The 26,816-nt window shown below is 34.6% G+C and overlaps 1 protein-coding gene across 2 annotated transcripts in view; it reads left to right on the forward strand.

The window, feature by feature from the left end:
• The window catches only part of ZNF148 (zinc finger protein 148), a 124,556-nt gene extending 98,120 nt beyond the window's left edge, over positions 1 to 26,436 (forward strand). For both annotated transcript variants that reach the window (XM_008577453.1, XM_008577454.1), the window contains 2 exons: positions 17,623 to 17,741; positions 18,108 to 26,436. In XM_008577453.1, coding sequence (XP_008575675.1) covers positions 17,623 to 17,741; positions 18,108 to 19,706 — 1,718 coding nt within the window. In that variant the 3' untranslated portion in view covers positions 19,707 to 26,436. The remainder of the gene's footprint in view (positions 1 to 17,622; positions 17,742 to 18,107) is intronic.
• Positions 26,437 to 26,816: the final 380 nt, after the last annotated feature.

The following is a 26,816-nucleotide window of genomic DNA, read 5'->3' on the forward strand; positions in this document are numbered from 1 at the left end:
TCCGTTGCCAGACACGAAAAAAGACAAAAAAAAAAAAAAAAAAATTATATTTTCGTGGATTGATATCAGTACCTGTCTTTGTGACAAGACAGTTTCAAAGGTAGAATATGTAAAATCTCATTGCATATTAACATTAATAGATAAACATTTGCAATCAACTTAAATAATAGGAAACACTATCTTGAATCCCCATTCAGTGAAATTTTACCTTCCTCCACCAAAAAGAATTCCAGTTTTCCTATTAGTAAACCTGTATGGCAAAAATTGTACTTTATTATTATTATAGTTTGAATTTCATCAATAAAAATTTTGTGGAAATTTTGTCATTATGAGTATGTATACAATATCTTTGATTTACTTCTTGACCCACGAAGTTGTCCCTCTGTATCCGTGGGTTCTGCATTTGTAGATTCAGCCAACCACAGATCAAAAATATTCAGGAAAACAAAACTGCATCTGTACTGAACATATACAGATGTTTTTCTTGTCATTATTCCCTAAACAATATAGTATCTGTTTACATAACATTTACATTTTATTAGGTATTATAAGTAATCTAGAGATGATTTAAAGTATATGGCAGGACGTACATAGGTTATATGCAAGTACTGTGCTATTTTATATCAGGGACTTGAGCATCCACAGATTTTGTATCTGTAGGAGGTCCTGTAACCCCATGGATTCCAAGGGATGCCTATATATTTACTATTTGGCCCTTTGTAGAAAAAGTTTGCCAACCCCTGAAAAAGGTTATTCTTTGAATGCCCTACCCTCTCAGTTCTTAGACCTCTGGTTTTTGGTGCTCTAGTCATTCATTCTACCTCACTTATGGTCATACCGTAGACCAGTGGCTATCAAACTTCAATCTCCCTATGATTTCGATTTCTCATTTTCCAAGCACTATCTCCTATTATTCCCGCTTATGTCATCTAGTACTTAGGTTTCAACTACCCTTTGTGTCCACTAGTACCTACAATCCAGTGATTCCACTATCCCTCCTTTTCTCCATATTTTTATTTTCCTTACCTAGTTTAAATTCTGTCACCATTTATCATAATCATTCCCTTGCTTACATTCGTAATCCTTGCCTTTCTTATACATAGTACTTACTTTGCTAAGTTATAACCTTATAAATTTAACTTTATCTTTCCATTCACCTGACTGTTGGAGTAAAACAGAAAGCTATACTGAATTAGGGTCACTTTAAACTTTAAGCGAATCCTTAATGCCTATTGTAAATGATTTTCTTAGTCCATTCACTCTCCCACTCACCTAGATTGAGTTTGTCTTCAGCCAATGGGCCAGTTCCACCTGCCATGTGTTATTGTAATTAAACTCATATTGGAGCAGAGCCACACCAATTCCTTTATTGTCTATGGCTATTTTCTCCCTATATAGCTGAGTTGAAGTAGTTGTAAATGCCTAAAGTATTTACTGTTTGGTCCTTTTCAAAAAAGAGCATGTCCACCTTTCTCCCAAGCAAATATTTCCTACATTCTTATTTCCATAAATGTCTAATATTTCTCCCTCCCCTCTCACTTTCTTCTGAGTGCCTACTCTCTATACCATTGAGAAAATTGAAGAAAAATTCAATAAATTCTAGTACCACATGTGTTCATCCATGAATTTGGTGTATTCTTACATCTATTTTCCCAAAACTGGTTAAACTGTATATTTTATTTAAATCAATGTTTAGTATCAAAATGAAGCAGTAAAAGAATTTAATTCACATCATACAAAAAATAAATTACCTTTGGAAAATATTTTTAGCATATGAGTAATTTGTATTTTTTCTGATTATGAAGAAAGTCATCATATTCATGCTTTGCTTGCAACAGTTAAAATGCAGTTACTACATTATATGTGAAATTAATAGTGTAATCTCAGTTAACAAAGACCCTCATTCCCTTTAAATAATCGAAAAGTTTATAATGAAATTTATAGAGACCTGAAGCTATTATAGTAGGTTATATGCAATTTTAGAAATACTGTTATAATAGTATTACAGTTGCTGATCCCAAGTATTAATATTGTAAAGCACTAAACTAAAGTTTGCTTCTCACTGATGAGAAGACTATAAAGGCAGGGAAATTAAAGGAAGCAGAATAGTAAAAAAAAGTAACAAACGTGGGGGAAAAGCAGTATTCAAAGGAGGGGGAAACAAAGTTGAGAAGGAAAAACAGTGAATGTAATATTGCTGCCAACGTGCAGGGCTTTGTAAAGCAATGAGAATAAGTGTTGGGCATCTAGAAGAGCCTTTTTATTAAAGGGTAGAGAGGAAATGGGAAGAAAAAGAAGCATTTTTTTTTTTTTTTTTTAAAAAGCCACAGAGTCTTGGATTTGCTATAAAATATCTCATTCTCAGTTGGCTTAACCCCCTCTATGTGCTCTGGAGAAGAAAGGGTGAGCACTCTTTTAAAAGAAGATAACATCCAGAGTGTCTATAATTTTTCATATTGTTTTTTTCATTCAACCAAAAATTACAGTGCATGCTAAGCGATAGGACAGAATGACAGCTAGGAGAAAAATAGATAATAAAAACAGACTCAGATATTAAAGTTGTCAGAAAAGGGCTTTAAAATTTAAATTGTGACTAATGTATTTAAGAAAATAGTATAAAGCTTATAGAAAATAGATGAAAGATGAAGAATTTTACCAGAGAATTGCAGTCTAAAGCAATAGAAATTCTAGAACTGAAAAATATAATAACTGATGTAAAGAACATAGCACATAGGTTTAATGGAAGAATAGAGGCCATAAAAGAGAAGATTAATGAATTGGAAGACATCAATAGAAAGTATCACAGAGAGAAAAAAATGAAAATAGAAAAAGGACATATGGGACACAACCTTTCTCAACTTCTCAACTGGGATTCCTCATTTCTCTCGATGATATGTAACTAGTTCTATTCTAGTTGCATAGGAGAAGAGTTATTTTACTACTTACAGTGGATGACTTAGAGCATTAAGGCTTAAATCTTGTGTGGAATTCTGGTTGAGGAAGGCTGGAGCATATTTCTAAGTGGAATTCCAGGAAGAGGGAACAAAGAATGGGATAAACAACATTTGAAGAGATAATATCTGTGTATTTTACAAAACTGATGAGAAGGATATCAAGCCACATCCAAGAAGCTCTGTTAACACCAAGCAGGTTGAATTTTTAAAAAAAAAGAAGAAGAAAGGAAGCACATCATTTCAAACAACTGAAAATTAAAAACTAAGAAAACCTTAAAGACAGCTAGAGGAAAAAAGACAAATTACCCTCAGAGCCAGTAGGAACAGTTAGATTAGAAATGATGAAAATCAGAAGAAAATGGAATGACAGCTTTAAAGTGCTGAAAGCTAACCTAGAATCCTGTGCCATCATAAATGAGGGTAAAATAAAAATATCTTCAGATGAACAAAAACCAAATAAATATATCATCACTCGTCCCACACTATAAAAAGAAAAACGCATTCCTTAGATTGAAGAAAAATGATCCCATATGAAAGCATGGAAATGCAGAAAGCAATGAAGAGTGGCAGAGACATTAAATATGTGGCTAAATATAAATAAATATTCACATACCACTGATAATGTAACTATGGGGCCTGAATTAATGTTAAGACCTGTTCATTAAAGACACCATTAAGAAGGTGAAGAACTAAGACTTACAAATATGTATAGAACTCTTACAGATCTGTTAAGGAAAAGACAAGTAATAGAAAAGTGGGCAGAGTGCTTGAACAGACACTTCACATAATCACAGAAAATATATCCAAATGGCCAGTAAACATATGAAAAGGTACTCAACTTCATTAGCCATGAGGAAAATTCCTTAAAATTTTGATGTGATACCACTTGTGCATACCCCCAAATGGCTAAAATCTAAAATACAGGCAGTATAAAATACTTGCAAGAATGTGGAACAGTTGGAGCTCTCACACTGCTGGCAGGTCTGTAGATTGGCACATTTGGTAAACTGTTTACCCAGGCTGATCATGCACAAACCTCAGGATCTGTCATTTCTACTGCTAGCTGTATCCTCTAATTGTGTACATATTTTCACCAAAAGACATGTACAAGAATTTTAAAGCAGCATTGTTAGTGATAACCAAAAATTGAGAACAACCTGGATTTCCATTAACAATTGAATTAATTAATTGTGATGTATTCATATGATGGAATACTAGACCTACATTGTGGGTGAATCTTAAATGCATAACGTTGAGTAAAAAGAAGCCAGATACAAAAGAATACGTACTGTATGACTCCACTTACATGAAGTTCATCAACAAGGCAAAATTAATTATGTGCTAGAAATCAGGATAATGATCACTGATAGAGAGGAGGTGGAGGTGATTCTAAAGTGTTCATAATGTTCTGTCTTGATTGGGATGCTAATTACACAGATGTGTTCACATTGGGGAAATTCCTCAGAATGCATTTATCATTTGTGAATTTTTCTATAGGTATATTACCTTTAAGTTTATTTAAAAACTGTGGTGAGGGTACCTTCTATGTACTCTTTATGTGCTTTAAATTTTCCACGGTGAAAAGTTAATTGAAAGGAAAAATGAATCTGGTGTTAGAAATCTGGATGGTGGTTATCTTTGAGAGGTTAGTGATCAGGTAGGACTTCGAGAGGCACTTAGGAGTTGCTGTTAATGTTCTATTTCTAGATTATGAATGCTGTTACATGAGTCAGTGGATTTGGTGAGAACTTGGTGCTTTTCTCTATGACTGTTAGACACCAGTAAAAAACTTACTTGATTAAAATAAGAAAGTAAAGAAAGAAATAATGAGAAGAGTTAGATGTAATAAAATTTGCATAGACAGATCATTATTGAAGTGGGTGGTCATTATATATGAGGAGGGCTCTTTATTTTTTTCTCTACTTTGGTATATGTTTGAAAACATAATAATTAAGATAAACTATAGTGATAGAAAGCAAATAATTGGTTGCCTGAAGAAGGGGGGAGAGAATGACATAGAGGGGCAAGAAGAAGGGATTATAGAGAATAACAGGAAACATTGTAGTTTTAGTTAAATTCATTGTCTTGATTGTGGCGATGCTTTCAAAGGTGTGTACACTTTGTGAAAACCTACCAAATAGTCAAATGGTGTAAAAAAAAAAAAATCAGAAAATGTAGGTTCTAACCATTCCAGCTACTGTCGTTTTTCTGAAAGAAGACCAGACACCGACAAACACTTAATACTTGTTAAATGAATTGATGAAAGACTGTGGTGCCACTTGATATGTTGATCAGAAAATGTAGGTTCTAACCATTCCAGCTACTGTCGTTTTTCTGAAAGAAGACCAGACACTGACAAACACTTAATACTTGTTAAATGAATTGATGAAAGACTGTGGTGCCACTTGATATGTTGTTGTTCCACACTTAATTTTTTCTTACTACAGGAAACAGTGAACATTAGCTAAATTTTTTAGGTGAAGTACAAATTGTTTGAAAAAAGTATATACATGTAATTAGAGAGTTCACACTTTTGGGCTGCCCTGAGATAAACTATGAGGTAGATGAATATGGTGCTGAAGCAGCTTTTCTACAGATGAAAGGCAGCCACGCAAGGTTTATTCCTGACTTGTTATTAGTACCATGACCTTGGGCAAAGTTTCATCACCTGGTAAATGGGGACAATTTATCTCCCCTCCCCCCAGCTTATCAAGGTATAATTGACAAATAAAAATTGTACATTTTTAAGGTGTAGAATGTAGTGTTTTCATAGAAGTATACACCGTGAAGTGATTACCACAATCAAACTAATTAACATATTCATCACCTCACATAGTTATCTTTTTTTGGTGGTGAGAACACTTAAGACGTACTCAGCAAATTTCAAGTATGCAATACTTTATTATTAACTATAGTCATCATGTTGTACATTACATCTCCAGAACTTATTCATCTTATAACTGAAAGTTTGTACTCTGAACAACATCCTCCCACTCTCTCCTCAGCCCCAGTCCCTGATAAACCATTCTATGTTTCTATGAGTTCTGCTTTTTTAGGTTCTACATAGAAGTGAGATCATATAATATTTGTCTTCCTGTGTCTGGCTTATTTCACTTAATGTAATATACTCCAGGTTCATCCCTGTTGTCACAGATGGCAGGATTTCCTTATTTTTTCATTCTGAATAATATTGTTTGTGCATGTGTGTGTACGTACGCATGTTGTGTACACCCACATTGCATTTTCTTTATCCACTCATCCATCGACTGATGTTTAGATAGTATCTATATCTTGACTATTGTGAATAATGCTGCAGTGAACATGGGAGTGCAGATGTCTCCCAAGATATTGATTTCAAATCTTTTTCCAGTGGGATTACTGGATCATATGGTAGTTATATTTTTAGTTTTTTGAGGAAACTCCATACTATTTTCCATAATGCCCTACAACCGGTAAAACAGTGTGCAAGGGTTCCCTTGTTTCCATACCTTGCCAACACTTATTATCATTTGACTTTTTTGATGATAACTATCCTAACAGGTGTGAAGTACTATCTTGTGGTTTTGATTTGCATATCACTGCCGATTAGTGATATTGAGTACCCTTTGCGGATCCTGTTGGCCATTGTATGTCTTTTTTGGAAAAATGTACATTCAGGTTCTCTGCCCAATTTTTTTTTTCTATTCTATATGATTTTATTCCATTTCCTTTTTATAAATGGCTAGTTGGAGTTTAGTATATTGATTTCAATACCCATTCTTGAGTCAGTCTTTTGTTGACCAGCTCTGGGGCTTCCCTACCCACTCTAGAGAGGTGCAAATTGCCCTTACAGAGCATCTGCCCAAGCGGAGGGACACAGAGCTTTGGTTAGTTACAATGTGAGAAGAGCATGAATTGATCTCATTGGGAAAATGAGAATAAACTGCAAAATTCAGAGTCATGACAAAATTTTGTGAGACTTATACTCTCTGAGGCTCCTGTTTTCAAGGCTACATTTGTGTGACACAGATGTTGGCCCATTTTTTAATTGTGCTATTTGTGTGTGTGTGTTTGCTGTTGAATTGTGTGAGTTCCTTATATAGTTTGGATATCAGCCCCCGGTTGGATATATGGTTTGCAGATATATTCTACCATTCCTTAGTTTGCTTTTTCATTTTGCTGTTTTATTTCCTTTGCTGTGCAGAAACTTTTCAGTTTGTTTGTTTTATGTTTTTGTTGCCTGTGCTTTTGGTGTCATATCCATAAAATCATTTCCAAGACCAGCATCAAGGAGCTTTTCCCCTATTTTTTTCCTGAAGGATTTTTATAGTCTCAAGTCTTAGGTTTAAGTCTTTAATCTATTTTGAATTGATTTTTGTGTATGATGTATGAGAATAGAGTTGATTTAAATGTAAGAGTCCCCAGCAAGTGCTTGGCACATGTAGGTACTCAATAAAATTTTAAGCTAAACATAAATAAGACAGGTATTCTAGGTTGAATGCAAATTTCACCTTTAAAGGTGACACTTTAAAAAAGTGTGTTTGTAGCAGACCACTTCATGTTCCTAGAACCTGCAGTGCTTGCCCATTCTCTAGCTGTTTAATTGACAGCCAGATCCAGAAAAGATAGCTGCTGAAATTGTAGCTAATTCCGAGTCAGACTATCTGTATTCTTTGCATAAAAGTAGGGTTAATGCTCTGTGTTCAAATTAGAGCATCTAAACCATATTTTCCGAATGCAATGTATATGAAATAAAAGTGTAAGGCGCAGTTAATATAAAAAGGCAACTGATTTTATTGTAGCAGAATAATAGAGACATTGTCAGGGTGGGCATAAAGCCAAAGGACCCTGATTAAGTTGCTGATTAGGAAAAAGATTTTACTGATGAAAAGAGTGTGCTTTTGATAGAATGGTTCTTCATCCTTTGATATCCTAGTTAATTTTTTAAAAAGGGAAGAAGGCTGATGTGCATTTGTACAGTCTTATATGAAGAAAAAAATAAGCCGATGATGGGATTCCTTTGTAGGGGATTCAGTATAGAATCATCTGATCTGATAACTCCCTTATGTGCTTAATGTAGTCTTTGCTGTTATCTCTTATTCTAGATCACTTGTTTTTAAGAGGTGGCTGGAAACTGGGAGATTTATATGAAGTTCAGAAATAGATACGACTAATGTAAAATGCTAAAAGTCAGGGTAGTGTTTACTGAAACACTATTGTTTAAAATAAAATCTGTTTTATGTTTTGGGATTTTAACTCATTTCTTTTCGGTAGGGAAACACTGATACCCACATACCCAGCCATTTTACTAATTTTACTTATGTCACATTTAGATGCCGTTTATCGTACATTAATATTGCTTTTATTTAGGTCTTGTACTGCCTAGGTAACATCATCAGGACATCGATTATTTAGTGTTAATAGGCTTAGATACCAGTACCAGTTGTGAATTGACTGTATTACGTGGCTCATAGAAAAATGAGATGTGGAAATGGCCATATTTGTATGGTGTTTAGCCTATTTTAGAATTAGGACAGTGTTGTTTCATTTTGTTTTGTATATTTTACATATGGTTCCTAGACCAACTCTCAAATCTTTAAAATTATGAATAGGGTTTACCTGGGATGTTGCTCTTACTAGAGGTAATTGATCATTTTTCCATGTTGTCTGCCTCAGAAAGTGAAAGTGTGAAACCTAAATCTACAGAAGATACAGTTACTCTCCTCTCATTTGCTGTTTCAGCCTAAGGAATTCTAGAACTAAACCACTTTATATTACAGTCTTCATAAATGTATGGTTTCATAGATTTGCAAAAGGAAAAAGAAATCCCTCCAAAATGGAAGAACTCTTTTTTTTTTACTTTCTTTTATGGGGGGATTGGGAAGTGGTGACCCCAACCTGTTCTTTTTTAAAATGGGCAAACACTGCTAATGTTTCTAAAATTTGATATGCAGGAGTTGAAGTTTCTTGCTGCCCTTCATTCTAGGAAGGAAAACCATCCTATATTAGAAAGGTGGGTTTTCAGAAATTTGCTACCCAGAAAAATTAAATTCTTTCGTTAGTTACCTTCAGGCTTTTGGGTTTTTTGCCAGTTTGATTCAGCTGACATTGACATGTCCTCATGTTACTGTGGCAGATTTGCAGTTTTTATTTTTTACCTAATTTCTACTACATTAGTTGTAATTTAGTCTTAGATGATTTCCTATAGAATGTAATTTCCTGCATAGTTTAGGGGGTCTTCTTAGCCTGATAAATGATCTTTCTAACCCCCCTGAAAGGACTATATGCTGAAGATATTCTCCTATTTTCTAAATTCTAAGCAACGGCCATTTTGATTAGAGTTCAGAAAGCAAAGGGAGGAATAGTGAAGAAAGTTCAGACATGAGAGAAAGGCAGGGGCCAGGTGATGGTGGACTCAAGTGTTATCTTACCCTAAGAGCAGTAGAAGGCCATTTATAAAGCTTTAAGCATGATCAGATTTACTTACATTAACAGAATCTGGCTATAATGTGGAATTAGAAGGAGAGTTGAGTGGATCCCTCCCTTCTACTGGTTAGGAGGATGTTATATAATAGTCCAGGCCAGGGGATGATAGTGTCTTGAATCTGGGGGGTGATAGGGGCAACAGAGAAAAGTGAACAGATTTGTCGGGCATTAGTAGGCAGAATCAGTAGGGCCTGTTAATTGGCTGAACATGTAGAGAAGATGAAGAAGAGAAAAACTGTACAGGCCTCTAGCTTGCACAGCTAGGTGATGGGAGTGACATTCTTAGCCAAAGCTGTGGGTTGAAGACCAAAAGTTTAATGTGGGATATCATGTATTTGAGAGCCTTAAGAGTCATAGCAGTGGATATGTTGACTAGGCAGTTTGGTTGTGTGGGTCTGGAACTCAGGCTTGCACAGCTAGGTGATGGGAGTGACATTCTTAGCCAAAGCTGTGGGTTGAAGACCAAAAGTTTAATGTGGGATATCATGTATTTGAGAGTCTTAAGAGTCATAGCAGTGGATATGTTGACTAGGCAGTTTGGTTGTGTGGGTCTGGAACTCAGATTTGAGAGTAATTAAAGCTATGGAAATAGATGAGCTTCCCTTCTTGCCAGACGAAAGAATACAGAATGAGAAAAGCAGAAAAGTTACGAAGAAGTCTTGAAATACTAAAACATGTTTGGAGGAAAGGGTGAGTTGGAAAGAGCAGTGAGAAGGAGCAGAGAGGTTGAAGGAATATGGTGTCATTGATGCCAAGGGAGAAGTGAATTTCACGAAAAGGAAAGGGATCACTTGAGTTGAATGCTAGTGAGAGGACTAGTACGGTAACTGAAGATATTTGGTTGTATTGGTGACCTGAAGATGATTTGCAAGAACCACTTTGATGGGATGGTAATTGAAGAAGCCAGGTTGGAATGGTTTGAAGAAGGAGAGGTGGGTTAGTTGAAAATGCCAAAAATTAGATAAATAGGTCAAGCCATAGTGAGCTAAATTACACATAAGCTTATGTCCTCCTAACTCTCATATATAATTTGTACTAATAATTACCCATATTTTATAGTAGGAATTCTTACCCATAAATAGCTGAGTGTGGGCAGTGTCAGAGTTACCAGGGAGACACATCACGGTGGGGATTTCAATGGATAACCATTAGAAGAGAAACTCCAGGGCCCTTGGGTATTGGAAAATTATCATTCGTGGGACAACTTGAGATTGTTTTTTTCTGTGTTATCACTTGCCTGAATGTAAAAAACATCTACAAACTTCTTGTGCTTTGCAGGTAAGCTTTTCCTGTCAGTCCTAAAATCACTCAAATGCTGTATATAGGTTGTCTTCTTTTTCAGTAGAGGGGCTCTGGCCTTCAAGGAGAAAAACAATAAAAGGATTTTTCTCCAAAAGAAATTTCAAGTGTTTTAATTTTTCTTAGGGAAAACAGGTATTAGTTATTTTATTTTCATTTCCATTCAAGAATAGGAAACATACCAAAATACCCAAGTCAGGAATAAGATACAGATCCCATTATCACTACTACTTTTTAATATAATGTTTGAGAATAGTAGCCAGCAAAAGTACACAAGAGAAAAATATTATAAGTAAAACAAATCATTTTTTTTTGCAAGCAATATGGTTATAAACTTGGAACCTGGAACCTGGAGATTCAACTGAGAAATTACTGTAAATGAATAAATTCATTAAAATAGCAGAAAACCATAACTTTTGTACACACACTAGAATATATGGTGGAAGAAAACACTCTTTTTACATCAACAACAAAAATATAAAATACCTAGGAATAAATTTAACAAGCTGTAGAAAATTCCATGTGAGAAAATCATTAAAAACACTACTGAGGATACAAAACAAAACCTTGTGAAATGAGAAGACATATCCTTTCTTTCCGTGAAAAGAATCACATCATAAAGGATCTCAAGTTTCCATATATTAACATAAACATTTCAGGCAGACTTGCCCACCCACCCCTACACCTCATCTACTAGATAAGCTGATTCTGAAGTTTATATGGAAAGTGGACCAACAAGATAAACCAGAAGAACACAGGAAAAGAACAATGAGGAGAATTAGCCCTGCCAGATGATAAAGGGTATTGTAAAGGCTTAATAATTAAAACATTTTGGTTCTGGCTTAGGAGAATTCACACCAATGGAAGAAAATAGAAGGTATAAAAGGAACAATAAAGAAAATAATAAAGGAATAATAATAATAAAATAAAAATAATAAAGGAATGATGAAAAAATGTGATCAAGAAAAGCTGAAATTTTTAATAATGGTGTTTTGGGAAACCATAGCCATCTGGAAAAACAAGGGTTTATTCATACCTCACATTCTGCCTCAAGATGGACTCCAAATACATCAGAGATTTAATGTAAAAAATGAAACAAAGTATATGTATCTGGGGGAAAAATGGGCATATTGGAGTGGGAAGTTCTTTGTAAATAACACTCAAAATCTAATATACATAAAAGAAAAGATTGATAAATTCAATTACATAAAAATGAAAACCCCCATTACCAGGCAACTCCATACCCACAAAAAAAGACCAGGAAAAAAATTCTGGAACTCATTATACACAAAAGACCAACCTCCTTTATTGAGGAGGTTTATTAAAAGAAAAAGACCAGCAACCTTCAAAAAAAGATGGATGAAAGATATAAGCAGAGAGTTCACAGAAAATGAAATATAAAATGGCTTGACCTCATACTGAGATAATGTGTTTTCCCCTATTAGGTATGCAGTCATCGGAAAGTTTCTCAACATAGGCAAGGTTATAGGGAAACTGTCAACTTATACATGGCTAGTAGGAGTACAAATTGATAACATCTCTTGTGGAGACCATTTTGGTTATATATTTACAAGTCACAAATATGTTTATTAGTTGGGAATCTGTCCTACAGTATACCTGCAAATGTATGAATTAATGTACTTACAAGTTTATCCATTACAAAATTATTTATAGTAGCAAATGTTTGGAAAGAATAGGAAATTGGCTGCATAAATGGTAGGATGTCTATCTTTCCATGAGTGAGAAAATATCAGCTGTCAAAGAATGAGATAGCTTTCTTTCTATTGACAAGATTTCCAAAATATATTGTTAGCTGAAGAAAAAAATAATAACAGTGAATAAAATATGCTGTCTTTGTAAAACAGAAAGAGGGAAAAATAGAAAAGAGACCTTATTGTTGCTTAGGCTTGTGTAAAACTGGGAAGAAATATATACACAAATGAATATATGTAGTTACCTATGGGAGAGAGCAAAGATAAGAAAAAGACTTTTTCCTATATACTTTTTTTTTTGAATCACGTAAATGCATTACCTAATCCATAGAGAAACAGGGATCCTTAAATGTGAAACTTAAATTTTAAAAATTTCTAGAATGGCTAGTTAAAAAGAGAGGGAAAGGAGCAGAATATAAATAAAAATGGGAGAGAGAAAAAGTATGAAAAAAGAGTAAAAATGGGACTGTTTTTAACTCTGCTTGTAAAAACCTGAGGGTTCTGCATCCGTGGATTCAACCAATCACAGATCAAAAATATTCAGGAAAAATAAAATAAAAAGAACAATGCAACAAATTAAAACAATGCAAATTTAAAAATACAGTATAACAACTATTTACATAGCATTTACATTGTGTTAGGTATTATAAGTGATCTACAGGTGATTTAAAGTATACGGGAGGATGTGCATAGGTTATATGCAGATACTAACCCATTTTATGTAAGGGACTTGTGTATCCACAGATTTTTGGTATCTGGAGGTGGTCCTGGAACCAGTCCCACTTGGATACCATACTGAGGGACTGTACATACTAAAAGAGAGGGGGGGAAAAAAAAAACACCAGAAAGGAATAGAAATGAGAATAACAACAGTGGGTAATAAAAAAAAAATAAATGACTATGGAATGTGAATTCATGTTTGCATTCATCTTTTGGCTGACTTAGCCATCATAATTGTTCTATTCAGTTTAGTTTTAGTTTCTATTTATTTTTTGCTGTGAAGGGTTGTTTTTAGCAACAAAGGAAGATTTGTACAAATTGCTTTTAAGGCATTAATGTTTCTAGTACTTTTTTTTTTTTTTTTTTAAGATGACTGGTAAGGGGATCTTAACCCTTGACTTGGTGTTGTCAGCACCACACTCACCCGAGTGAGCCATGGGCCAGCCCGTCTAGTACTTTTTTGTTAAAGGAAATTTCTTTGTGTTTCTAGTTAAATAAACCATAATTCTTAATCATCTAATAGAATGTAGCAGGTAATTTAAATATGGATTTTCTTCAGTTAATTTGAGTTTAATTTTGAGCTCCTTAACAGAAGAAATCAGTTTTCATTCACTTCACACAGTGTCAATGGTGTTACCGTGCAGTAATTTTTAAATAACACCTTTTTGAGATATAATATCAAAAAATCCACCCATTTAAAGTACAGTTTAATAGTTTTGGGCCGGCCCGGTGGCGCACTGCTACAGTGCACCGCTTGGGAGCGCGGTGGTGCTCCCGCCGAGGGTTCGGATCCCACATACAGACCAGTTCCCGCTCACTGGCTGAGCGAGGTACGGGCGCGACACCGAGGGTTGCGATCCCGTTGCCGGTCCCGGTCTGGTACGGGCGTGACACTGAGGGTTGTGATCCGTTGCCGGACACGAAAAAAGACAAAAAAAAAAAAATAGTTTTTAGCATGTTCACAGAGAGTACTATCACCACTATGTAATTTTTTATTTTTTTGTCTTTTTCATGATCGGTAAGGGGATCGCAACCCTTGGTGTGGTGTCGCTCGCACTGCGCTCAGCCAGTGAGCGCACTAGCCATCCCCATATAGGATCCGAACCTGCGGCAGGAGCATTGCTGCGCTCCCAGCACCGCACTCTCCCGACGAGTACTATCACCACTATGTAATTTTTTATTTTTTTGTCTTTTTCATGATCGGTAAGGGGATCGCAACCCTTGGTGTGGTGTCACTCGCACTGCGCTCAGCCAGTGAGCGCACTAGCCATTCCATATAGGATCCGAACCTGCGGCAGGAGCATTGCTGCGCTCCCAGCACCGCACTCTCCCGAGTGCGCCATGGGGCCGGCCCACCACTATGTAATTTTTAGAACATTTTTATCACCCCAAAAAGAAAACCCATACCCATTAGCAGTCACTCCTCATCCCCCTCTCCCTCCTAGCTCCAGGCAGCCATTAATCTACTTTCTGTCACTGTTGAATTTTGCTTGTTCTGGACATGTTGTATCGTGTACTTTATTCTTTTTTATAGCTGAATAATATTTCATACATGGATATACCACATTTTCACTCTTTAATCAGTTGACAGACATTGGACTGTTTCTGCTTTTTGGTTATTGTCAATAATGCTGCTGTGAATACTCATGAACAAGTTTTTGTGTGGACTTAACCTTTTTAGTCCGCTTGAATATATACTTAGGAGTAGAATTGCTAGGTCATATGGTAACTCTGTGTTTAACATTTTGATGGTCTGCAAAACTGTTTTCGAAAGCAGTTGCACTGTTTTACAATTCTACTAGCCACATATGAGGGTTTCAATTTCTCTAAATCCTTGCTAACACGTGTTGTATTTCTTTTTTATTTTAGCTACCCTTGTTGTAGGAAGTCTTATCTCATTGTGGTTTTGATGTACGTTTCTCTAAAGACCTTTTCGTATACTGATTGGTCATTTGTATATCTGCTTTGGAGAAATGTCCATTCAGATCTATTGCCCGTTTTAAATTAGGTTATTTGGGTTATTTTTACTGTTGAGTCATAAGAACTCTTTTTGGATACACATATATATGATTTGCAAATATTCTGTCCCATTCTGTGGCTTTGTCTTTTCAGTTTTTTAAAAACCATACCATGAAGTTTATTATTATAATCATTTTTAAGTGTACAATTTAGTGGTATTAAATACAATTAACAATGTTGTGTAACCAAACAGAAACTCTGTAACCATTAAGCAATAACCCCCCCTTACCTCTCTCTCCCAGTCCTGATAACCACTGTTCTACTTTCTGTCTCTCTGAATTTGCCTATTCTAAATACCTCATAGAACTGGAATCATTCCACGTTTGTCCTTTTGTATCTGGCTTCTTTCAGTCAGCATAATGTCTTCAAAGTTCATCCATGTCGTAGTATGTATCCAGATTTCATTTATAGCAGAATAATATTCCATTGCTTGTATATATCACACTTTCCATCTATACATGGACACTTGGTTTGCTTCCACCTTTTGGCTGTTGTGAATAATGCTAATTTTCTCTTTTATTCTTTGTCACTTTTGATAAATGACTTTAACTTCTGACCTTAATGAGCTCTATTCTCTAATAGGTGCACATTCTCTATTTCAAAATGTACATCTGCTCTTAATTCTTACCAACAACATTACCTGTACTCTTCTTCCCTTTTCATCCTGGTTCCTCTGGGAACTCGTTCTTTTGGTTATTCGTTATCATAATCCATTTCAATTTTAGTTCAGTTTTCATATTCAGTTTCTCTTCTTCACCAGCTCCTCTACCTTCAAACAATTCAGTCTTCCCATCCTTAACGATACTTATTCTTGAATGGATTGCCTCCTACCTATTACTTCCCATCTCCTTTTTCTCATTTCCCGGAGTTCCTAAATAAGTGGTCTTCTCTCCCAGCTTCCATGGCTTCATTAGTTAGTTAGTTACTCATTAACCCAAGTGAAGGCCAAGTGCCTTAATTTTTCTGGACTTCAATATTTCTTTTCTGTAAAATGAGTTAATTGGTCTAGATTCATTGTGTCAAGCTATCTTTCTAGACTCTGAACCCTTACTAAGAGCCCTTGCATATAAAAGTGAGCTATTCTGTACTGAATTTTGGGTGGCAAGCTTTGAGCCTTTTACCACACCAGCAGCAGCCCTTAGGGGCCTTTGTAAAACCCCCAGGAACATAGTTTGAAAGCCACTGCAAAGTTTCTTCAGCAGCATGTATCAAGGCAAAAATAGGAAAGCATGGGATGGTAGGTATTTTAGTTTGGCTGAAGGAAAGGGTTAAGAATAGTGTGACATAAAGTTGTAAAAGTAAACCAGAGCTGGACATAGTTTTGTTAGTTGTCTTTTTATAATGTGTGTATCGTGTTTTCCCAATTATAAACTTTTTGAAGACAGATAGTGTGTCTTATACTTTTACCTCCTATAGCAAGGCTATGGATAGAAGAGCAGTATACAGTAAAATTTTGTTGAATGTTTGAAAGGTAGAAACAGCAGCTTCTCAAACAGGCATCATTCAAGGTGATTTCTCGTCACACCCTTCTGTTTACTTGGAGTGTGGTTTTACCAGTAAAAACTGTTTTAGAGCTTTATAGTAATGGTTCCTTTTAGCTAAAAAGTTCTTAAAGGATTAAAAAAAAAAAAAAAATGGGGGTGGGAAGCAGTTGTGTGTCCGATTAACAGTTCTCAGTTTAATTCATTCCTCAAATGACATGAGAAATGCTGGTTTGAGTTGAGAAAAAGAAAATCAATATAAACGAACCTTACTTTTGAAACTTAGTCCAATTTAAGCTCTTTCTATGTTTTGTTTGTTTGTTTTTTTTGGCAGTTGGCCAGTCCACAGATCAGAACCCTTGACCTTGGTGTTATCAGCACCATGCTCTAGCCAAGTGAGCTGACTGGCCAGCACCGTCTTGTTGTGTTTTGGTAAATTAGATTTTTAAGAATATTTTCCTAGGATTTAGGTTTCATTCAATTACAAATGTTTTAAAAAGAAATTGAGTTAAAAAGCTATACCCAAGAATTGTGTTGGACTACGTATGGGTCACTTTTTTTTTCCCCAACAAAATGTTCTAAAGTAGTGTTTTGTACTATTGAAAAAAAGATTAGGAACCTCAGCTATTCTACTGAAACAGTATTCATATTACTGTAAATTCCTGGTACCACTAGTTTCCATGGAAAGAGTAATGTTATGCACACACTTAACAGAAAGGCTGGAAAATTTAGTGCGCCTGCATTCAGCCTTTTCTTTCCAGTGGCATATCCTAATCCTTTTCATTTTTATAAAGCAAAATATACTTAACAAATTAAATTGGAAGATATACTTAGTATAGGGGAGACATTTTGTTGTTTAAAATGAGCAAATTATAATGTTCAAAAGCCATTTATTTTAGAGATTATTATGGCAAAGTAAGTCATTATTTTACAATATTTGTTTTGTTTTAAACTTTCTTTGTCACATACTAGGTGAAAAACCATTTCGCTGTGATGAATGTGGTATGAGATTCATACAAAAATATCATATGGAAAGGCATAAGAGAACTCACAGTGGAGAAAAACCTTACCAGTGTGAATACTGTTTACAGGTAAGAGAGGAGGTTTAAAATCCTTCTATCCTAATTAAACTATAAAATGATTCTAATTAGAAAATAATATTTACGGGCCGGCCCGGTGGCGCACTGCTACAGTGCGCTGCTTGGGAAGCGCGGTGGCGCTCCCGCCGAGGGTTCGGATCCCACATACAGACCGGCCGCTCACTGGCTGAGCGAGGAGCGGGGGCAACAATTAGATTTATAATCAGAAATTGGCTCTTAATTTGTTTGGAATTATTTATATTATTATACTTATATATCTTTATATTAATTGTTTTGTTTCTTTTTCCTTTTTTTTCTTTATGGACCCAAAACACAAACAAAAACAAAAAACCCACTATCAACCTCTGAATTCGGCAGTATTTTTCCAGAACAGATCGCGTATTGAAACATAAACGTATGTGCCATGAAAATCATGACAAAAAACTAAACAGATGTGCCATCAAAGGTGGCCTTCTGACATCTGAGGAAGATTCTGGCTTTTCAACATCACCAAAAGATAACTCACTGCCAAAAAAGAAAAGGCAGAAAACTGAGAAGAAATCATCTGGAATGGACAAAGAGAGTGCTTTGGACAAAGCTGATCTGAAGAAAGACAAGAACGATTACTTGCCTCTTTATTCTTCAAGTACTAAAGTAAAAGATGAGTATATGGTAGCAGAATATGCTGTTGAAATGCCACATTCTTCAGTTGGGGGATCGCATTTAGAAAATGCATCAGGAGAAATACACCCACCTAAGTTGGTTCTTAAAAAAATAAATAGTAAGAGAAGTCTGAAACAGCCACTGGAGCAAAATCAAACAATTTCACCTTTATCCACATATGAAGAGAGCAAAGTTTCAAAGTATGCATTTGAACTTGTGGATAAACAAGCTTTACTGGACTCAGAAGGCAATGCTGATATTGATCAGGTTGATAATTTGCAAGAGGGACCCAGTAAACCTGTGCATAGTAGTACTAATTATGATGATGCCATGCAGTTTTTGAAGAAGAAACGGTATCTTCAAGCAGCAAGTAACAACAGCAGGGAGTATGCGTTAAATGTCGGTACTATAGCTTCTCAGCCCTCTGTAACACAGGCAGCTGTGGCAAGTGTCATTGATGAAAGTACTACAGCATCCATATTAGATTCACAGGCACTGAATGTGGAGATTAAGAGTAATCATGACAAAAATGTTATTCCAGATGAGGTACTGCAGACTCTGTTGGATCATTATTCCCATAAAGCTAATGGACAGCATGAGATATCATTCAGTGTTGCGGACACAGAAGTGACTTCTAGCATATCAATAAATTCTTCAGAAGTACCTGAGGTCACCCAGTCAGAGAATGTTGGATCAAGCTCCCAAGCATCCTCCTCAGATAAAGCCAACATGTTGCAGGAATACTCAAAGTACCTGCAGCAGGCTTTGGACAGAACTAGCCAAAATGATGCCTATCTGAATAGCCCGAGCCTTAACTTTGTGACTGATAACCAGACCCTTCCAAATCAGCCAGCATTCTCTTCCATAGACAAGCAAGTCTATGCAGCCATGCCCATCAATAGCTTTCGATCAGGAATGAATTCTCCACTAAGAACAACTCCAGATAAGTCCCACTTTGGACTAATAGTTGGTGACTCACAGCACTCGTTTCCCTTTTCAGGTGATGAGACAAACCATGCTTCTACCACATCAACACAGGACTTTTTGGATCAAGTGACTTCTCAGAAGAAAGCTGAGGCTCAGCCTGTCCACCAAGCTTACCAAATGAGCTCTTTTGAACAGCCTTTTCGTGCTCCATATCATGGATCAAGAGCTGGGATAGCAACTCAATTTAGCACTGCCAATGGACAGGTGAACCTTCGGGGACCAGGGACAAGTGCTGAATTTTCAGAATTTCCCTTGGTGAATGTAAATGATAATAGAGCTGGGATGACATCTTCACCTGATGCCACAACTGGCCAGACTTTTGGCTAAAAAAAAAATATGTAAATAATACTGGCACTTTAGAACAGATTAATCAAGAGGGGTTACTCTGTGTAAAATGGAGTGCTGTACAGATTTAAGAGCAATGCGTTATAACAAGTTAAGCTGGTATGAATAGCAAGATAATCCAATAACTGCATTTTGTTTGGTTAGTCAGCATTCTTTGAACTGCCTTACATGTTGTCACCTTCATAGAAGCAACGCATTACTTGTTTTAAATCAGAAACTTGCTATTCCACCTACACCAAGTTAAAAAGGAAAAAAAAAAAAAAAAGACTTTCGCACAATTGTTTCCTAACTGATAACATTGTACATTCTTAGGAGATTAGTAATTGTGTGAAATTTAGTCATACTGTTTCTAAGTTTTTCAGCATAGTCATTGCACTTCAGCAGGGAATCTGAGTATACTTTACAGAGTAAACTTAAAAGTTTAAATGTCAAGAGACTTTGGCTTAAATAAATTAGTATGTCCTATAGGAGGAAAAAAAAGAAACCAAGAAACCACTTTTTAAAAAGAATGATATGCCATATACCCTTGAGTTTCATTTTGCATTATATTGACATGTGTTTTTTGAAGAAAAAGAGTAATAAAAATCTGATAGTCCAAGACTTCACTATTTAAAAGCCTAATTACTTTTAAAATATGCATACTTTCAAAACTTTTACCAAAATAAACATCTGTTGAAGCATTCACTTCCCAATGGAGGTATGCATATTGGTGTCAGTTTCTTTGTACAGTTGTACCTAGATATTTTTTATGATTTTTCATGTGCAGGTATCAAGGTTTTGAAGTTTTAGTAAAATAATATTCTGTAGATTACATTCCCAAGAACATAATGCTTACACAAAATGTATATTCCACGTTTTAAAGCTTAATTGTATTTTACTTTACATATACACTTCAGTTAACATAGAGCACTTAGAATCTATTTGGTATTTTTGATTTCTCAAAGTAAAAAATATTTTAGATTTTTAGGTTTGATATGGTTGTGTCATAATCATCTCATAATTGACCGTTTTAATTTTTGGCAATAAAAGAAAATTGGGTATCTTTGGAACTGTAAAACCTGGTTTAATACTTCTCTTTCTAGACTCTTGATAGATTGGATAATTAAACAGTATCCAGAGAAACTAAAGAAATGGGCATTTTAATTGCTTATTTTATCTTGAGTTATTTTTTAATGAACACTGCTCATTACAGTTTTACAAACCAAAAGTGTTTACTAATTCCAGTAACTACAGTTTCTTTTTCAGCTAGATAAGTGATCGGAAATTTTTGTTGCATTTCAAAATCTAAATAAACTACAGACTTTATCCTTATACCATGAATGTTTTTTTTTTTAATACTTTGTCTTAAAATAATACAGCATGGTACAATAAATAGTGCTTTTATATATATATACATACACACTTTTCTGAAGAATGATGGTTTGAGTTACATATTGGACAGTTTTGATTTTTCAAAAATAACATTAGTTATATTAATTCTATTATTCTCTTTAATTTCTTCCATCTTTTTGTATTTTAAATTTCCGCCATCTTAGTCACAATGCACATACTCATATAGCACCAAGTGATAATCTAAAATTAATACCCTTCGAAGATGAAACTTTATTGTTGTTAATTTCCATTTTAACTTTTATCTTGGCCCTATAGATCGCATTCTTTGTTTCAATATAGAATATGTTATCCATTTAAATTATTTTTTTTTATTTAATGTTGTCCCAAGACTGTTCTCATAAAGAAAGGGAACAAAGAAATATCTATCTTAACATCCATCACTTATATTCATTTATTTTGAATATATTGGTGTTTTTATGATAAGGAATATAAATTATGTTTAATGTGGGTTTCCTCTACACTTTGGTTATTAAGCTTTCCTTGAAATGCTAGTTTTCCCATTTGACAGCTTTCTTTTCTGTCAAATTTTTCAAGAGTTTTAGATTTCTTTGAAGTAAATATTTAAGTTCTGCCATTATTGACTCTTAAGATTAGTGTGTGTTGTGTTGTGCATCACATAATTGCAAGAAGGCTTCATTCAGGCGAGATGTTAAAAATGGAACTGTGCTCATGCTAGATAAACATTTGTATTTTTCTTATAGTATTTTTGATGAGCTAGGCATTTATTTCTGGAGTCGATTTTTTTTTCTTTTGAGCCTGATCAAAAATTTTGTTCCATTGAGAACCTGATGTAGTTCTTGATACAGTGTAAAGTTTTTTGTTTTTACATCACCAGCACAGTTTTAGAATGTGACTGTATCGATGAACAGTTAGGGTAAACTTAGTAAGGAAGGCCTTCGAAAATAGTAGTTACACAAGCAGAATTTCAGGTGTTGCATTTCTGTCATCAACACATTTCTTTAATCTACATAATGGCAGACTTTTCTACCAGGTTATAAGCGTTTTTGAGATTTTTGAGATAAGTGATACTTAGCCAGCATAACTTATTGACTTACCATTTAAGTATAGTCATCAGTCTCTTACTGTGAAATTCTAAATGCCTACCAGAGTTACTTTGTATTATCATCATATGATAAACATCTCAACAGTTTTGGGTTCCCCCACTTTGGTTCAGAAAGTTACTTAGTTTCTATCTGGGCATTAATAGAGAAAATAAGTAGCCTTAAGTGCTGCTTTAGATCAAAACTTGGAGAATATAAGATATCCTTTTGCAATTCATGTTTCTCATTTGTCTCAGCAAGCAAATTGTTATATAAAAACATGCTCATACGCCCTTAAACTTGTTCAATGTGAGATGTGCCTTTTCACTTGGGACCTACTCATGTTTGGAGATTGGAAACATCACATTAGATAAGGCAATATCTCTTGAACATCTAAAAGGTTATTTTAAAAAACTTAAATTCTTATTGCACACATTTCATTTGGTTTGCAAAATTTGAGTGGCTCTTAAATTTTGGGGTCTACATGCAAATGTTCTACTTGATAAGGTAAAAATCCATCTTTAGCTCTGGCTGAAGATGCCAGCAGTCGGGTCGTTTTCTCTCTTGAGAGGCAGAAGAGGCATTGTGCTAAGGGCAGGCTATCTTTCCACAGATGAGACACTTGCAAAGTGCCAGCTAGGTTAAATCTTTTGCCACTTCTTTCATTTTATTAATTTGGGTTTTTAAAGGGCTGTTTTAAACAAAACAAAACAAAACCAGGAGACTTTAAAAGTAGGCATTTCTGTAGTACTACATTTTTGACTTAGATCATTTTAAACTAGAACTCAGTTTTTCACGGTATATTTACTTGAAGAAGCACTATTATAATCATTGAGAAATTTCTTGAGTCTGCAAGTTAATTTAAGCCTTTTCCGTTTCAAATTGCTTTATTTCAGGGAAATAATTTTCCAGTTGTTTTTGCTGTATTCTGCAAATAAAAACCGTATGTTTCCTTTTTTCACTTAAACTTTGGTAGGAAACAAACTAAAGCAGACAAACATTTCTTGTTATGTTTGTTGCTTTCTTTAATCCAATGGATAAAAAAGTAAAACCCTGTAAACATTATTTTATTTTTTTATGCAATACCATGCTGTAAATATGGTTCATCAAATAAGGATGTACCTATGATTGAATCTTTAATTCTGCACAGTTAGAGTTTATATATAAACGTGTCTTGACAATCAAGGACTTTTATGTGAGTCTTCCTTTATGATGTTTATTAATGTTATGCATTCCATTTGTTTTGAAGTGAGTACCAATGTGCTAATTTGTATTGTCTGAAAGTATGTAATGTTTTTACAGCTTGTTTTTAAGAATCTGTAAATATGTACAAACAAATCACAGTACTGCTTTATGTTAGAAGGCATATGATGTTGTACTGTATGTAAGCAATAATACATAGCAGTGCTAACTTTACAAGTAGCATCAGGAAAGTTCTAAAAACATTTCAGAGTTATTAATTATCCTTACTTCGTTTAATAATGATTACCTTTAATCAGTTTTTATAAGCAAATTCCATTGTTCCTCCTATTGGAACTTAACACTGTTTACACAGCATCATTGAAGTTGCAGAGGAGACAGGCTAAATCTGACTTCATCTGTACTCACTTTCACTAAGCATTGAATGGCCTTACCACTCTTCTGCAAGATGGAGGAAGACCGCAAAACTTAGTGCCCATCACACTGAAGGAAGGGATGGTTTTTTTTGTTGTTGTTTGTTTTCCTGCTTCTGTACTGCTACCTAACTTTGTGGTTTGCTTTGGATTTTAATATTTGTTTCTGTTTTAGATTCAAGCCCGTAAGTTTTGAGGTGACTTCAGCTCCATTGTGAAATAGATAGTTCTCTTCATATTTCATAGCTACATTTCAATAATTCTAAACTTTCTACTTTGATTTTTAGATACTTATTTTTCAAGCTTGATTTCTCAGTGATTAGATGAACTTATTCAACTTCAATACAAAGAAAGACAAACCTATTGTAGTTTGAAGTGAGTAGATATACTGTACAGAACAGCTAACTATTTGAACACACATCACTGCTTTAGAAATAAAACCGCCAATTTATAAATGTATATGACCTACATTTTATAGGAGAAATGTTTTTAAATGCTAGTCATTTATATAATGTGCTTTGAAGGATTTGCTAGTCCACTTCTGTCACTTTTTAGTACACTGGTATCTTTTATATGTAATGTATGCTTTTTATTATTGTAGCAAAGCATTTCAGTAGAAAGAATTTTGCAACAATATGGGGGAAATTTTTCATTGTTGGATTTGAATTATACTGGATTTTATCTGTGTAGTCTTACTTGTCTTTATTTTAATGCTGTCTGGAAGGGAACTTGGTATCCAAATAAAGCAGGTAACCTCATTTTACTTTAAGGGCATACTGTGTAGTGCTGAATTTAATCTGGAAATCTGATGATTTTGAAAAGAAAAACAAGTTTATAAAAATTGTACAGAAGAAATTAAATGTGTGATGGAAATTCTGATGGTGGAGCACGTTGAATTTTCTGATATATATAGTGTTATTTTCCTGGGACTCCCCTATGCCTTCTTTGTATTTCAACTAATAAAGGAAATATCCTGTCATTGAGACTGGTAGGATAATAGGATATTCTGATTATACAGTATTACTCTCCTATCCCATTTTCTGACCCTTTCTCAATCACTGTAAATTTCAATTTTCTATTTCCTATTGATAATTAAGCATGTACATAATATAGATATTGTTTTATAGAACTAAATAAATTGGGTTGCTATGCTTGAATGGGTACCTAAGTGGAAATATTTGGTGGATACTGAGAATTCATAAAATGCCAGAGCAAATTTATGAGGGAAAGGGAGGCATTGTGTGTCTTGGGAAGGTCACAGAACACTGTGTCTTCAACTCCCTAGGAAGTCAATTGGAAGGGATCAACTGCAAACTCAGTATCAGATACAAGTGGGTCTTTCCTTCCCCTCCTACCCCCCAAAATATGAGCACTAAATTTCTAAATCTACTCAGGTGAAAATTGCTTTGCAATGAAACTTATCACATGGAAATTTTCACTGTTAAATAAAAAAGATATTTGTGATATTTTTAAATACAGACTTTTACGTCAGTAGTCAGCAGCCTGACAATTGAAATTTGGTAAGTCAATATATTTTAAAATATATTTTGCCCTCCAAATAGAATTGTTTTTAAACAATTAGGAGGATTTTGTTTGTTTTAAATACGTTCTTATTGTCATTGTAAAAATAAAATCTTGCTTGACCCTATATTATGCTATGAATGAATTGCTGAGCCTTTATGATACAATGAAAGCTGGTTTCATGCAGAGTCATGGAACATAGACATGTTCTTTAAACTGACCTATTCATTAAGAGGTTTAATGAGTTTCACAGTTTTTGACACTATTGTCATATAGTTAACCTTGCCATTTGGAGTTTATAATATTTTATGTATTGTGATACTAAAGGAAGTTGTTTTGCTTTATTTTAAATTGAATTATTAGACTAACTTATATTTGCAAATTCTGCATTCTAAATGTGGACACTGGCTGTTTGAAAAATAAAAACAGAATACAGTTTTATGAATAATTTTCGAGCTGGATTTTTGACAGTATTCAGAACCAATTAACTAAAGGTAAATATGCAAGAAGTGTAGTGCATAGATAGTATTAAAGAGAAAAGGATGTCTATCTGGAATTAGCAGTTACACAAATTGGGTAACAATTATTAGGGCCTTTACTAGATTTGTGTGGAATGTTATTTTATTTATTAGACAGTGCTAAAGTGCAAGAGTCAAATGTTACTGTCATTGAATATTTTAGTCTTGAAATATGTTTAACATAAGGCTAAGAATGTATGTGGTTTTTTTTCTTAATAAGATTCTATTAAGCCACCATCAGCATATGTGGGATTTTTTTTTTTCCTTTCATTAGGGGAGATAGGTTTGTTTTCATCCATCTGCCACCTTGCCAGTCCCCTATCTTGTGACCAGTGAGATGCATTGTAAGAAAGCCATCTGCAGTTAGGAGTGCAGTCCAGGTCCCTGGAACAGATTTAAACAAATTGGCTCTTGCAGAGAACAATCCTAGGACCCTGGCCTTATTAGCATGGTGCTTTAACCAATTGTACATAATACCACAGATAGTCTACTAATGCATTTCCTAGATCCCAGTTTTTCTTGAATGATTAGAAGTGGTGGGGCGAGGGGTTGGGAGATACTCTATATGATACTTCTCCCACCTTCTGAAGATTATAAGAAAAAATAAAATTGAAGTCACTTGAATTAATATGTTGTCATTGAGTCTTACTTGACAATTTATCATGCACAAAATGAGTATGAAGATTTCTCTGATTATATGTTGGGGTAGAATTTTAAAAGTTTTTTTGGAGTGCTGGTTCTATATTTTTCCTCCTTTGGTGAACCTGGTAAGGTATTAGAATAAATTAAATCCATGTGATGGATAAAGAATCAATGGAGATGAAAAGCTTTAAGTGAACTAAAGCTAAAATTTAGGTCTCATACTTTTATTTCTTTTGTCATTTTCAAATATAGTTAAAAGGACATTTACAGAAAAACATTTTACCCACACATCCATGCGGATGTATATGCGTATGTGTAAGAGCTGGGATGTGAAATGTGATAGTGTAAATGAGAGTGACATTTTCA

This window comes from Galeopterus variegatus, unplaced genomic scaffold (genome assembly GCF_000696425.1).
Source record: "Galeopterus variegatus unplaced genomic scaffold, G_variegatus-3.0.2 Scaffold1514, whole genome shotgun sequence".
Taxonomy (NCBI): Eukaryota; Metazoa; Chordata; class Mammalia; order Dermoptera; family Cynocephalidae; genus Galeopterus; species Galeopterus variegatus.